Source organism: Mercenaria mercenaria, chromosome 16 (assembly GCF_021730395.1).
Source record: "Mercenaria mercenaria strain notata chromosome 16, MADL_Memer_1, whole genome shotgun sequence".
In the NCBI taxonomy this organism is placed as follows: domain Eukaryota; kingdom Metazoa; phylum Mollusca; class Bivalvia; order Venerida; family Veneridae; genus Mercenaria; species Mercenaria mercenaria.
In genome coordinates, this window is record NC_069376.1 from 39,946,054 (window position 1) to 39,962,192 (window position 16,139).

Genomic DNA, 16,139 nt, shown 5'->3' on the forward strand with positions numbered 1-16,139 from the left:
CTGCGCGGATGCGCAGGCTGGTCTGGATCCATGCTGGTGGCAAACGCACTATGTTGTTTTTCTCATGTTTCGGCTCATCTGATGCCATTCAGTTGGCTGTCACGTGTAGATTCCTAATCAGTGTCCAAAAACTTGGAATGATTTTATTACTACAGTTCTGATCTTTTTACGTCACCTCGTGGCAATACTATGTGCGGGTTAGTCCTTTATTTTGCATTTAGAATTAAAGAATTGTAGTTTTCGAAAAATTATTTGACGGAATCTAACAGAATGATGTTGCTGCTGGTTGCTGATAATGAGGAGGAGGATAATGACGATGGTGACTGTAATGATGATGTTGTTGATGATGATGCCTTGATAATGTCTCAAATTTAGTTTTCTTTGAGGTTTCAAAAGTAATCATTTATGCTTAAATGTGTACCTGAAAGTTATGATTGAAGCAGTTATTACATGAATCTTTTTTTTTTTTTTTTAAATTTTACAAAAGAGAAGAAATAGAATAATTTTTAGACAGCATGAGATAATGATCTAGCTCACAGTCTTTGCACAAGCCAGCTTAAACATAATGAAGTAGTCCGAATGAGGTTCGATTAGGCAAGATATCTTTGTATCTCGACCATGAAAGTCAGCTTGCGATCCGTATCAGGTGAAACACATTAACAGTTAAAATCGCTCATAAATTCGTAATATCTCTGTTTACAGACGGACGTTCATTTTTCATTGAGGGTGCGCCTTCGACATGTTGTGGAACAATGGCTAATTGGAAATTCTACACAAGTACTACGGGAACTGTCACAGCTATGTTATGGCGGCCGACAACTAGTAACAATTTCAGACTTGAGTCCATGGAAGATCATAATGGTACAACGGAACCTCTCATAACCGGTCCCTTTATTGTCTGGATCCAACTTCGAACGGAATAGATTGTTATATCCCTATTTTCAAGATAGGTTTTCTTGCTTAAACGCCCGCTCTTTAAAGTTAGCCAACATTAAAATAGTTGACATCAGTTTTCTTTTTCTTTTGTGTAAGTTTTAGTAAAAACACATGTGTCAGCACCCACTCCCCATCTTCATACTCCACCCGTCAAAATCTATAGAGTATCTATAAACAAGAACTGGGCCCATATATTTTTATTTTCAGTACGCATTGTACTAATTTTTCTTTCAATATTTCATAATTTAACTGCAAAATTAAGAACATGAAGAAGAGTATTTTAAAAGCCGCGAGTAATTTGCTGCGACGGGCGTATATTAGGACAGTTTGGCATTCTTGTTAGTAACTCCTAATTACCAATTAGTAACGTATGCTTTATTTGTAATACAATTTGATTTATGCATGTATCACGTGCTTAATTCATTTTTAGAAATTAGGAATTATTTCAAGCACAATAATACCAAAAACTTAGAGAAAAAAAATAGACACCTTATATGCTACACATTTATTGGTAACATTATACAAAAAATGATGAAAATCAACTTCTAAGTATAATGGTCACCTGTAATAATCAGCTATTTTTGCAAGATGGACAGTTATGCATAGTTATGTTACATAAATGCATTACACAGACTTTTAAGATGGACTAACAGATAGTTGGACATGATACTAGCAAATCCCACAATAAAAACACGCGCCAGCTTTATCTAAACTCGTTGTGTTTCAGTTCAAGCGGGGCTAAGTACGCCGTTCCCTACAAGCACGCTGCAGGTGCAAGTTGGTGACGTAGTGGGCTGGTAAGTGACATTCAATTTAGTAAGTTGACTTGATTTAAAGACCCAGCAAAAAAAAAGAGTTCTATTAGTTGTGTTCCATTATGGCATGTCAAACGTTGCTAAATTATATAATCTATATATAATCTATTAACATAAGGATATCGAAAATACAATAAGAATAACGACATATACAATAACAATGGTAAGACTTAGAATATGAATGACACGACATTAAATAACAATAACAAAGATAAAATAACAATAACGAAATATAGAATAACAATAACGACTCTTACCATAAGAATATCGAACATACAATAAGAATAACGACATATATAACAAAAATAGCAAATGACACGACATTAATTAACAATAACATTCATACAATAATAATAACATACATACATAATTTTCCAACGTCTGACATGCCATATTCCATGATGGAAATAAAAAAATAACAACATGATTTGCATGAATATGACCATCTGTATCAACTGTTGTTACATACACAAAATGACAGACAATCGGCGTCTGGGAGACCCTGCTCTTACTGTTTACCACCCAAAAGTTTTATTGAATTAAGAGTTACTAGTGTATATAGCATAATTGCGCCGCACCATGAGAAACCCGACATAGTGTATTTGCGAGCAGCATGGATCCAGACCAGCCTGCGCATCTGCGCAGTCTGGTCAGGATCCATGCTGTTCGCTTTCAAATCCTATTGCGATTAGAGATACCGATACAGTACATGGATCCTGACCAGTCTGCGCGGAGGCGAGACTGGGATGGATCCATGCTGCTCGCAAATCCACTATGTCGGTTTTCTCATGGTGCGGCTTTAAATCATTCATCTGTCAGTTATGGTGTAACTATCTATAACAAATATTTTCATGAATTTCATGTACGCAAAAAGTAGGTATTACGGCGTCTTTTGAACAAGACACTGGTGCAATCTTAAAGCTGATACAAAAATTACATTATTACCCAAATTTTCAATTTATTGAAGCATTTATTTTTATTTCTATACGTCTTAGACTATATGATTCTTCGTTCTGATTCAGGAAAACAGGAGGCGCAGAGTTAATTCCAAACAGCGCTACTCCGAGTGCGGGTACGCGGAGTCAACCTTTGAACCCATTACTAAATGCCGAGGTACCTTGGGGCGGGACGCTTGACACCGCCAATACATACGCATTTGGAGCCGTCGTTGTAGAAAGTAATAAGTTTTGGTTTCGTCAATCAAAATAGATGACATATCTTTTATACGATTTCCGATGTTCATGTTATTACAAGTTTTGCTTTTAGACTTTAAGCTAGTCGCCCATATTTTGATGAAACTTTTAAGCATATATATTCATTTCCACATCTTTTTTTTTATTAGGATACATTGCGAAAATATAGTGTCAAGAAGTTTAACCGCTTGTCACTCTAACAATACCCCCATTTTTTGTTTTTGAGCGATATTTTTTCGCCTAAAATGTTTGAACAAGTCGCTATATAAGATAAATACGCTTCAGTTCATCTCTAACAAATTTATGTCGGATATTTCGTATTTCATCATTATTTATTGTAAGTGGAAAGTAAAAACAAAGCGACGCGAGTACTAGTTGGTTCTCATTTATTAAACATTCATGTATAAAATATGTAGAAATAGTGGCTGTACATGTATACTATAAAACATGTAGAAATAGTGACTATACATGTAGTCTATGAAATATGTTGAAATAGTAAGTACTATGTGTGTAGCCTATAAAGTGTATAGAAGTAGTGGCATTACATGTAGTCATAAAACAAGACTACAGTACATGTAGTCTATAAAATATGTAGAAATAGTGTTGGTGCATGTAGTCTGTGAAATATGCAGAAATAGTGACTGTACATGTAATCTATGAAATATGTTGAAATAGTAAGTTCTATGTATGTAGTCTATAAAGTATGTAGAAGTAGTGACATTACATGTAGTCTATAAAACATGAAGACAGTACATGTAGTCTATAAAATATGTAGAAATAGTGACGGTGCATGTAGTCTAAAAAATATGTTGTAATAGTGATTGTGCATGTAGTCTATAAAATATGTTGAAATAGTGTCGGTGCATGTAGTCTATAGATATGTTGCAGTAGTTACTGTACATGTGGTCTATGAAATATGTTGAAATAGTGACTGTGCATGTAGTCTATGAAACATGTTGAAATAGTAAATTCTGTGTATTAGTCTATAAAGTATGTAGAAATAGTGGCAGTACATGTAGTCTATAAAACATGAAGACAGTATATGTAGTCTATAAAATATGTAGAAATAGGGACGGTGCATGTTGTCTATAAAACATGTAGAAATAGTGACTGTGCATGTAGTCTATGAAACATGTTGAAATAGTAAATTCTGTGTATGAGTCTATAAAGTATGTAGAAATAGTGACGTTGCATATAGTATATAAAATATGTAGAAATAGTGACTATACATGTAGTCTATGAAATATGTTGAAATAGTAAGTACTATGTGTGTAGTCTAAAAGTGTATAGAAGTAGTGGCATTACATGTAGTCATTAAACAAGAAGACAGTACATGTAGTCTATAAAATATGTAGAAATAGTGTCGGTGCATGTAGTCTATGAAATATGCAGAAATAGTGACTGTACATGTAATCTATAAAATACGTAGAAATAGTGATTGTGCATGTAATCTATGAAATATGTTGAAATTGTAAGTTCTATGTATGTAGTCTATAAAGTATGTAGAAGTAGTGTCATAACATGTAGTCTATAAAACATGAAGACAGTACATGTAGTCTATAAAAATGTAGAAATAGTGACGGTGCATGTAGTCTATAAAATATGTTGTAATAGTGACTGTGCATGTAGTCTATAAAATATGTTGAAATAGTGAGTGTGCATGTAGTCTATAAAGTATGTTGAAACAGTGACTGTGCATGTAGTCTATAAAATATGTTGAAATAGTGACTGTGCATGTAGTCTATAAATATGTTGCAATAGTGACTGTACATGTGGTCTATGAAATATGTTGAAATAGTGACTGTGCATGTAGTCTATGAAACATGTTGAAATAGTAAATTATGTGTATTAGTCTATAAAGTATGTAGAAAGAGTGGCAGTACATGTAGTCTATAAAACATGAAGACAGTATATGTAGTCTATAAAATATGTAGAAATAGGGACGGTGCATGTTGTCTATAAAATATGTAGAAATAGTGACTGTGCATGTAGTCTATGAAACATGTTGAAATAGTAAATTCTGTGTATGAGTCTATAAAGTATTTAGAAATAGTGACGTTGCATATAGTATATAAAATATGTAGAGATAGTGACTGTGCATGTAGTCTACAAATACGTTCCAATACTGACTGTGCATGTAGTCTATAAATATGTCGAAATAGTGATTGTGCATGTAGTCTATAAACTATGTAGAAATAGTGACTGTGCATGTAGTCTATAAATTATGTTGAAATAGCGACTGTGCATGAAGTCTAAAAAAATATGTTGCAATAGTGACTGTAAATGTAGTCTATAAAATATGTTGAAATAGTGACTGTGCATGTTGTCTATAAAATATGTTGAAATAGTGACTGTACATTTAGTCTATAAAAATATGTTGAAATAGTGACTGTGCATGTAGTCTAAAAAATATGTTGAGATAGCGACTGTGCATGTAATCTATCAAATATGTTGAAATAGTGACTGTGCATGTAGTCTATAAAGTACGTTAAAATAGTGACTGTGCATACGTTGAAATAGTGACTGTGCAAGTAGTCTATAAAATACGTTGAAATAATGACTGTGCATGTAGTCAATAAAATATGTTGAAATAAGGACTCTGCAAGTAATCTATAAAATATGTTGAAATAGTGACTGTGCATGTAGTCTATATAATACGTTGAAATAGTGACTGTGCATGTACTCTATAAAATACGTTGAAATAGTGACTGTGCATGTACTCTATAAAATAGTGACTGTGCATGTACTCTATAAAATACGTTGAAATAGTGACTGTGCATGTAGTCTATAAAATACGTTGAAATAGTGACTGTGCATGTAGTCTATAAAATACGTTGAAATAGTGACTGTGCGTGTAGTCTATAAAATACGTTGAAATAGTGACAGTGCATGTAGTCTATAAAATACGTTTAAATAGTGACTGTACATGTAATCTATAAAAAAACGTTGAAATAGTGACTGTGCATACGTTGAAATAGTGACTGTGCATGTAGTCTATAAAATACGTTGAAATAGTGACTGTGCATGTAGTCTATAAAATACGTTGAAATAGTGATAGTGCATGTAGTCTATAAAATATGTAGAAATAGTGACTGTGCATGTAGTCTATAAAATACGTTGAAATAGTGACAGTGCATGTAGTCTATAAAATACGTTGAAATAGTGACTGTGCATGTAGTCTATGAAATACGTTGAAATAGTGATAGTGCATGTAGTCTATAAAATACGTTGAAATAGTGACTGTGCATGTAGTTTATAAAATACGTTGAAATAGTTATAGTGCATGTAGTCTATAAAATACGTTGAAATAGTGACTGTGCATGTAGTTTATAAAATACGTTGAGATAGTTATAGTGCATGTAGTCTATCAAATATGTAGAAATAGTGACTGTGCATTTAGTCTATAAAATACGTTGAAATTGTGATAGTGCATGTAGTGTATGAAATATGTAGAAATAGTGACGGTGGATGTAGTCTATAAAATATGTTGAAATAGTGATTGTGCATGTAGTTTATAAAATACGTTGAAATAGTTATTGTGCATGTTGTCTGTAAAATATGTTGAAATAGTGATTGTGCATGTAGTCTATAAAATAGTTGATATAGTGACTGTGCATGTAGTCTGTAAAATATGTAGAGATAGTGATTGTGCATGTAGTCTATAAAATACGTTGAAATAGTGACTGTGCACGTAGTCTATAAAATATGTAGAGATAGTGATTGTGCATGTCGTCTATAAAATACGTTGAAATAGTGATTGTGCATGTAGTCTATAAAATATATTGAAATAGTGATTGTGCATGTAGTCTATAAAATACGTTTAAATAGTGATTGTGCATGTAGTCTATAAAATATGTTGAAATAGTTACTGTGCATGTAGTCTATAGAATACGCAGAAACAATGACTACTGCGTTAGTCACGCAGTGAAACTTTTGTATGAATCAGAGGGAATTGTATGCGAAAAATGTTTAAGGATAAAGGGATTGCATCCAGATGCTTTCATGATGCCAGAGATAATTCTTATTGTGCTTTTTGAATTTTGTTTTTATGTTGAACTGTCAAGGTAAGAAACATCATTTTTCTACGGTATTCTATTATTCTATTAGGCCTGTCCTTGTTTCGTTCATTTGCACTATGGATTGGTAAGGGCGAAAGTAAGATAATACGAATATACGATATGAAAATGCGATAACATGATACGAAGATGCAGTATTAAGAGCGGTACATGAGGTTAGAAAATATACCTTAAATTTGCAAATAATCATAATATGAACTTAGGTGCTACCTAGAAGGCAGAGCTCCCTTGAAAAATCACCAGTGCCCCTTGAAAATTAAAGGAGTGCTGCTGGAATGACCTGGAATTATGGATCCGTTTTAGGAAGTTTATGTTCTTTAAGATCTATTAAAATTTTCACGAATTAATGATAATTCCTGATTTCTGAATGAATGTCTTAGAATGCATTAAGATTAAATCTAAAGAAAGTTACAGTTCTTTTTAGAAAGAATGATGTGTCCAACTTTAAGGCAAAATACTGCTATGATAGACCTCTGGTATGGGAGAATGAAAATCATTTACATGTACAAAGCTTGTTTAAAGGTCCAATACTAAGGAAAGTGAACATTTTAATTTCTTTTAAAAAGCACAGAAACTATTTCATTTTATTGGAAAATGAAAGTTGGTATGTAGAAATTCGAAATAAATTGCAGCACATGAACAATTATTTTTCTATGAAGTATGAAGAAAGTTAAAAAGACCTGGGGGGTCATTCTGTCGATTCATTGAAATTTCAACATAATACACATACATTTCTTTGAGTTCCATAGACCTTCTGTAAATTTTGACCTGCCAGTCTTCATTATTTAGTGTCTTGCAGAAGTCTATGCACTGGCTATGAAAAAAATTGCCAACTCACTTTCCCTTAGTAATGGACCTTTAAAAACCAAAAGACTAGCTTTGTACATGTAAATGATGAGAATTTTACCCAGAGAAAATCACTTTTGCCGAAATTCTCGAAAACTTCTGTTTTATTTACTGAACTGCGAAGTTAACATTTTTATGGTTAATCTTTTAGCACAACTGATACAGATTAGGAATGGTAGTTACTAGTAGGAGCCTTTTTGATGTTTATTGATAATTCATAGTCAATAGTTTTTTTTCTAGTAATAAACTCTGGTCAGTGATTTTTAAGCTTGTGGATGAAATATATGTTAACAGGGAAAAGAGCATTTTGTGCTTTTCACAGTTAAATGCCTGTAAATTTTGATCCAAAAACCTTTTTTTTAAAAAAAAGTTTTATCTACTGACTACTGTAGGTTACAGACAGTACTACATTGGAACCTGATATCACTAACAAAACACTTGTTAAATATCACATGAATGACTTTATTGTTTTTACAAAACTTTCAAACCCCATAATAAATAAAATTAAAAAAAAACTGAAATAAAAAAGAAATTAAAAAAATAAAGACGCTTCTGGTGAGGATCGAACTCCCGACCTATGGATTTCAACGCGACCTCGTTAACCACTGCACCAGTGTGGAAGTATGACGTCATCACCGCAAATATAAGTTTATATAATAAACTTCATATAATAAACTTCAGTTGCGGCAGCGTGACGAAAATCGTTTCACATTGAAAATTTGTATTTTACCTTTCTTTCTTCGTAGAAAGTGTATTTAGCACTAAATTCTTATTATCAGGCGCTCATTTACATTTTTATTCAACGTTCAAAGCAGTAAGCGAAACGCTTTTGTCAACTGTAAACAGCAAGCGTCTATTGACGTCTTACTGATTAATTACTATGAGCATTGCGTACTGGAAGAAACCCGAACAACACCGATTCCAAAAACTTACCACGAATTTTCAACTCGATAGTAATGTCTGTACACAGTTTATTCATTTTCTTTTTCACACGTCTAACCGTAATGCGACGCTGTCGGCGCCGCTTTGCGGCGCCGGTAGCTCTGCTATTAAAGGTCGAAAAAAGTAAAGTTCCTTTCGAGCTTAGGATTGTTTCCGAATAGGATGAACGACAATTAGATTTAACAAAGCCACTACTAGTCAACCGCTATTATGAGGAAGTCAGGGTGAAATACACTTTGAGGAAATAATTCACAAATTGATGGCACCTACTTATATATTAAATCATTTTATCGCATAGTGCGGCAATTTTCCTTTGATCTTTGCAGCATGTTATACATAGTAACACACATTATTACTACAAAACTGTGCTGATATCATACAAAACTGTTGCGATATATATCAACACGGAAATCTCTATGGAGTTTCATAAGAAAAAAAGTGTTCCGATATATATCGGAACACTTTTTCTCTATTGAGGTCCTATCAAGGGAGTATAATTTTTTCCTTTCAAAGAAAAGATGATTTTAGCTCCAATTTACAGTTCACAGAGAAAGAATTGTCACAAACACCTACATTTATAAAGTAAAAGAATAAATAAACTAGAATATTTCAAAAACTTGATAGTTATTGCCAAATTCAGAAATACATGAAATATATGAAATTCTGAGATTTCTCAAATGTTTCTTTTTCTTTGATTTTTTTTACAAACAAAACAACAAGTTTTACAATATGTCTGGCCAATGAAATGCAAAGATTTAAAACCAATGCAGAAATTTGTTAGGTACTTTTATCTGGGGAACACATTTTCTAAAACAGAAGTTTTAGTGTTTCAGTCAGCGAGGCGCAGAAAGGGAATCAAAATAGTAAAAATAATAATAAACAAATTTAAATGAAAATAATATATAAATTTTAATGATAAACTATGCGATAAAACAGTTATAATATGTAGTGCTCGTGTGTTACCAGGATATATCAGAGCTAGGGGTACATCTCGTTATTTTTCTCTTCACATATCTGTCGGCCTACCGGCCTCGACGATATGTACAGAGAAAAATACCCTCGATGTACCCCTAGCTCTGATATATCCTGGTAACACACTCTCACACATACTATAACTATTACTTACTGATTTTGTTCATACTTAGATGTTTTGCCAACAATTACCGGAGGATCAGAGACCATAGACGACACAGCCACGTCACAGACAGTACACACTCTAGCGATCACAGACACAGACAGCCTCGATTTTCTCGGAGATACAGTCGTAGGAATCACGTCAACATCCCCCGCCACAACAGATTTCTCCATAGGTGATGATGGTACTAATTGTAAGTAAATATAGAAGACCAACATTATTAAAACGATGTATATATTTTATTTAATGTGTAAAACTGAAAGTCAAAAAAGGGACAAAACAGGTTTACATGATATTAATGTATTGCATCTTGACGTGACCATAACTGTTAATTAACGACAGCATAAGCCATGCAGGGCTTTTGAATGCCCTGAAAAAATAACCCAAAATCATCACTAGAATGACTAGTATGGCTATTTCAGCCTTTAGAAAAATAACGTTTAAAACAAAAACTTTCTATCTTATCATTTCTTATAACTAAAAAGCACAATAAATGTAGATGGGTGTGGTGTATCATTCCTGGACGAAAGGGGTAAAAAAATTCAATTTTTTTATTGACTATTTTCTACAATTTCGACCGAAATAGCTATACGAGAGGTAAACTGAGAATACTTACCGGGGCTTCTAAAAGCCTCGTTTGGACACTTTTTGTCATTTACGGGCAAATAAGAATGCAATTTAACATCCTGTTAACTTTTTTTATTGCTTTTAATTGATGCCGATTGAAGCAAAAGTCAGAAGAATTCCTCAACAAGTATTGGACAAAAATATAAATTCCATTCAAAATTCAACAACACTGTAACTTAAAGGTGGAATGCACTGAAGTTGAAGTTACAGGGTTCCGTTTCGACATTTTGATATTGAATGCAGCTTTGTTGAACCGTAATTTTCACACAAACGAATTCGTCACACGTATGAAAAATTCGTACGAATTCCTCACACACTGCGTGACAAGTACGTACGAATGTGTCACAAGTATAAGTATTGTGAAATTTTCGAGCCCCATTTTTCAACCACCTCTTAGTACCAACGAAATTTTCACAAATATGTCATACATGTGTGAGTAATTCGTACGAATTTTTCACACATATGACAAATTCGTGTCTGAAAATAACGGTTAACAGAATAGCAGAAAAGCAGAACAACTCCAGCCAAATAGCAGAAAGACAAATTTCAAGGGCATATTTGGGGGTGGGGGGAGGGCTCAAGGTCAAAAGTGAACATCTTGGCAAGAAAATATTTTTCTGGGCGAGGGGATTTTTTTAAGGTGTGTGTGTGGGGGGGGGGTGTAATTATTTGTAGCAGGTAGTGATTTAATATTTGAATAAATAAGCCGTAAAACTTAAAGATACTTATCCACGAATATTAGCTGACCTATCATCAAAAAGAAGGATTTGACTGTATTGACCTTAGATCTAGTGTACTGTAAAACAACAAAATTAATGTACTTCAATTGTAAATTAATTCATCCCGCAAAGAATAAAAACTATGTAACAAAAAAAACGAAAGAAAAAAAACAACTCTTTATGTATTGAGTGATTCCTGTGACAGTGACCTTTGACAAAGTCATAAACAAGTGAATGGAGTATTGCAATGTAGTAAAGTGTCCCTAACCGGCTAATATTATCATCCGAAAATTTACTGTTGTTAATGTCACGTTCCATGGTCAGATTTTACCTAAGGGTTCTACATGTTGTCACAATGAGGTGATAATTTGAGCAAAGTTTCATGAAAAATCTTCAGTAGGCTAGGACATATAGAACGGAAACGAAATTCCAATGCTTCCTTCAATGGTTACCTTGACCTTGTATCAATGTGCCTAAAACATGGAGCATGTCGTCTTAATAATTTGAGCATTTGCCCCAAGTTTGAAGAAAATCCTTCAACAGGTTTGAGACTTGTGGAGAAGGCACGAAATTCCATTGAACTGTGACCTTGGCCTTGAGTCGACGTCCCTGAAACATGAGTGCCGCGTGTTGTTCTGATAAGGTGAACATATAACAAGTAGAGAACTAAAAGCGTGTTATTTTCTTCAGAAGGTATTATTCGACACAAACGGTACCATCAATACACTTTACATTTAAGAAAATGTCCTAAAGTGCACTGTGACCTTGCTATTCAAGGTATATGTACAGTTTTTGAATACGACACAAGATGATGATATGTTGTTTATGCTTAAGTCATTTTAAAATCACATCATGAATGACAAAGTCACAGGCCGTTCGCCATACTTACATAGTGAAAATCAACAAAGTTCAAAAGTGCACTCTGACCCGTTCCGTTGACTACGGACCTGAGTCTTACACGCAACACATTTTCATGTTAGACCTGCCGTCCACTAGGCCCCAGAAGGCGGAATTCGCAAAATCGGTATGTTTCGGCATCTCTTCGCGATGTTGCTTTCTTTTCTGGGAAAGACCAGTACTTAGCCCAAATGTGTGAAGTCGCCAGCCCCTGGTGAGGCTCGAACCCGGGACCTTTAGATCCCAAATCGTGCGCTCAACCACTGAGCTATCATAACAAGATAGTAGTTCGGCATTATTTATATACCCCGACTCTCAAATCCGAACCATTTTAGCATTCTATCGGCAACGATTCGGCAACTCTTCAGCATGTTCTGCAATGTTACCGCAACCTTTCCGCATTATCGGGAAACATTCCGGAGCCAATTCTGGAGCTGACGACATTCTTTCGCATCGCTTTCGGCTACTTCGGAAAGGTTTCGGCGTTTATACCACAACCATTCGTATGCCACTCCTCGAATACATGCCGAAAGAGCCCGATGGCAAGGTTCCGTCCATTTTATTGATTAGTGATCCCGAAAAGTTCCCGAAACTAGCTAAATTTTATCGGCAACCCTTCCGCAAAGCATCGGGCTGTAAGTGGACGGCACGTCTTATTGTTAACATTTTTGCCAAGTCATTCTATAATCCGCCTATGCATGGCAAAGAAATGTCCCAGACACCTACAACGTCATCACTATTCTTATATAGTGGATATCAACAAAGTTCACTACAGCTCTTGATCTTTATGCTATGGACCTGGATCTTGCACGCTACACATTGTCATGATGTGGTCAACACTTGTGCCAAGTTATTTGCAAACCGATCTATGAATCATGAAGTAATTGACCGGACACGAAATGCGACGAACAGAAGTATCAGTGTCAAAGGATTATCAAGCTGAAGAATATGACATTTTACCCCCTGTGACCTTGACCTTTGATCCAATGACCTAAATTTCTGCATGGGTCATCTACTCATTATGTTCTGTCATCCTGTAAAAAATGAGGCTCCATCAAGCATAGCAAAAAACAATATGTCCCCCCGATCTTTCTAAGTGACATAAATTGTTGTTTGGAATGTGTGAAAATTTCGTATGAACAATATTTATATATTTTTTTTCTACATTTTTGCTTGTGAAGAATACGTTTCTTCTTTGAAGGGGGGTATAGGTACAGAACTAAATTTTCACAAATGTGTGACATATTCGTACGTATTTGTCACACAATGTGTGAGGAATTCGTACGAATTTCTCACACGTGTGACGAATTCGTTTGTGTGAAAATTACGGTTCAACACAGCTTATTCCTTATGAATTTGTGTTTTGCAGTTTTGATATTTCTGTTTCTTTTTTCTCTGCATGCCTTCAAATACGTCTAGTAAAGTCCATTTTTGATGAACCGTTATTTCACGTCTGCCAGACTGGTTTCGTAAATGGCTTCATTCACTCAACAAGTATCGATTTGCTTATTTCTCTTGGAAAGTTCCATATTAACGTATCAACGTTCTACATAATATTTCTAACGTATGATTTTGTGATACTCTGATACTGATAAAGTATGCTAGTAAAGTTTGTTTCCAAGTTCAGTGAAAAGTTACACGGCATTTAGTCAATAAACTATCCTCAACAAAAATATGATATTAGGCATTTTCATATCCATAAGAAAGTATTATATTACAAGTATAATATTTATATCGTAGTCTTAAATTTATAGTTTCCATTTAAAAATTGAAGTTTAAACAAAATATACACTAAACTAAAGAGAAAAATGTAGGACACACTATCAAAAAATAAAGATAAAATAAAAAAGCGTAAAATAAAACTTTTGTTTACACAGTTAATTGCCACTTTTGTCTATTTAAAAATAGATACAGTATTTTTTTATCATTTTCAAGAAGCATTCTTTTCTGTCATGTAACCGACGCTGTCTACTTGAAGCAGTGACTCTATAGCAAGAAAGTTTGGTATATTAATTGCAAGATTTTACTAGTACAGTCTGTGCGTAGTTTTAAAAAGATTTCAGCAAATAATCTAACGTTGTTATCATTTTGACACGTTATCATTTTGACTCCGTTATCACTGTATACATCTCACTTTGACCAATTTTCTTGAATGTTTAAATAAACTTGTTTGGGGACCTGTGGAACTGTTAAACTTTATTTCATTCAATTTGTATTATTTATAGTAGTGTCAGGCACTACTATAATGTGCATGCGCTAAAGGCTTGATGCATTATATATATATTTTTTTTTAGTCGTGATAAACAGTGGTGCTAGTTTAACAGTCGGTACCTATGAACTGGAAGTAACAGTCGAGGACGCGTGCGAAGTCAACGTATCTGCCACTGTGACAATCACTGTTCAAAATCCGGTATATGCACGTTTTTATTACTCGTTGTTTGGATCTCAGTTTATTTATTGCCTTCAGAAGAATGTCAAATCATTTTAAGTTTTGGAGAATAATGCAAAATACTGAAGATAATCATATTTCTGAAGCTTCTCCTAACACTTTAACGTGAAGGTACAATGTTTAAAGTAGCCTACACAACCCGTCTATATAAAGTCACATTTGCATTCAGAAAGACGGGTAGAGCCCAGCCACCGATGGGATTTGAACCAATATTTCTTTGCAATATCGTTATCTACAAAAGACTTGTCACGTGATTATCATGTGATTTTTTTTCATTTCCTGGTTAGAATTTAGGAATTCATATCATATTCCTTTTAACTGTACTACATCCTTTACCAAATAAAGCGTTTTCTCAAAAACATGGTCAAACCTGCACTAGAGGTCACCTGACATTAATATTTTAGGTGAGCTAGAAAAATGAATGATGTCTTGACTAAAGTGTTGAGCATTGTTCAGTTAAATTTGCCTGCCGCATAAAGCCCATTTAGGGTTTTAATTTGGGCTGTATATATGTTTCAGATGCTGCTATATATGTACTTTAGAAACCATGAACGCATTTTAACTCGCACAGTACAATACTGTTTTCTATTGTATCGTAATGTGATACAAATAAAAACTTTCAGTTGGTTTGATATATATATACATGTATATATATATATGGAGCAGTGAAATAATATGGAGTAAATGTATATATTTTCATTTAAGGCGCCGGTATACGACCCGTCAACACCAGACACAACGTACAGTGGGACAATTAGTGACGCCACGACTACTGCTACTTCCATATACTCATTCTCTGTGGTTGATACTGACCCAGTCACGTGTACAGTTGACAATTCAAATTTCGAAATTAGAGACGCACCACCAAGTAAGTATTCAAATTTTAACTACAATTTTTACCTTAAAGATGAAATCGCAGTATATGAAAATATACAGGGTTGCATTCAAATTAAGAGTCGTTCCATCAGGTTATTACTGGCACCAAAAACCATTGCCGACTTTTACCTTAAAAGTGAAATTGCAATATTAAATAATATTGAGGAAGAAAATTGCAACAACAAAAAATGAAGACTGAAAGATAAATCTGATGTGTATAAAGAGTCTTGTATTTTGACCAGTTTTTCTCGTAGGTTACATTGAAGTCGGAAAGCGTCAATATTTTTCCACATTAAGGTCTGAATTTTATGTCTGGTGCGCGGTGTCATTTTAATGTGTGTCGTTGCATTAATTATGTCTCCCACATGAAGTGGGACAAACATATTGATTTAGTGTTGTCCGTCTGTCTGTCAGTCCGTCCGTCTGTCTGTCTCTCATAAAGTTTGTCCATGCAACTTCTCCGACACCACTGGATGGATTTACACCAAACTTCACAGGAGTGATCATTGCCATGCCTAGTTATGCATATCTTCAGCATTTCAGGTTCGATGGTTCCAAGCAGAGTTATAGCCCTTGACTCATATAATTTCATGATGTTTTGGCCACTCCTCTTATATTATTGGGCAGA

The 16,139-nt window shown here is 34.3% G+C and overlaps 1 protein-coding gene across 1 annotated transcript in view; it reads left to right on the forward strand.

The window, feature by feature from the left end:
• The window catches only part of LOC123540435 (uncharacterized), an 80,694-nt gene that overhangs the window by 1,662 nt on the left and 62,893 nt on the right, over positions 1-16,139 (forward strand). Inside the window, exons 3-8 of the mRNA XM_045325464.2 lie at positions 703-861; positions 1,664-1,733; positions 2,774-2,928; positions 9,954-10,136; positions 14,481-14,596; positions 15,341-15,503. Of these exons, the coding sequence (XP_045181399.2) occupies positions 703-861; positions 1,664-1,733; positions 2,774-2,928; positions 9,954-10,136; positions 14,481-14,596; positions 15,341-15,503 (846 nt within the window). The remainder of the gene's footprint in view (positions 1-702; positions 862-1,663; positions 1,734-2,773; positions 2,929-9,953; positions 10,137-14,480; positions 14,597-15,340; positions 15,504-16,139) is intronic.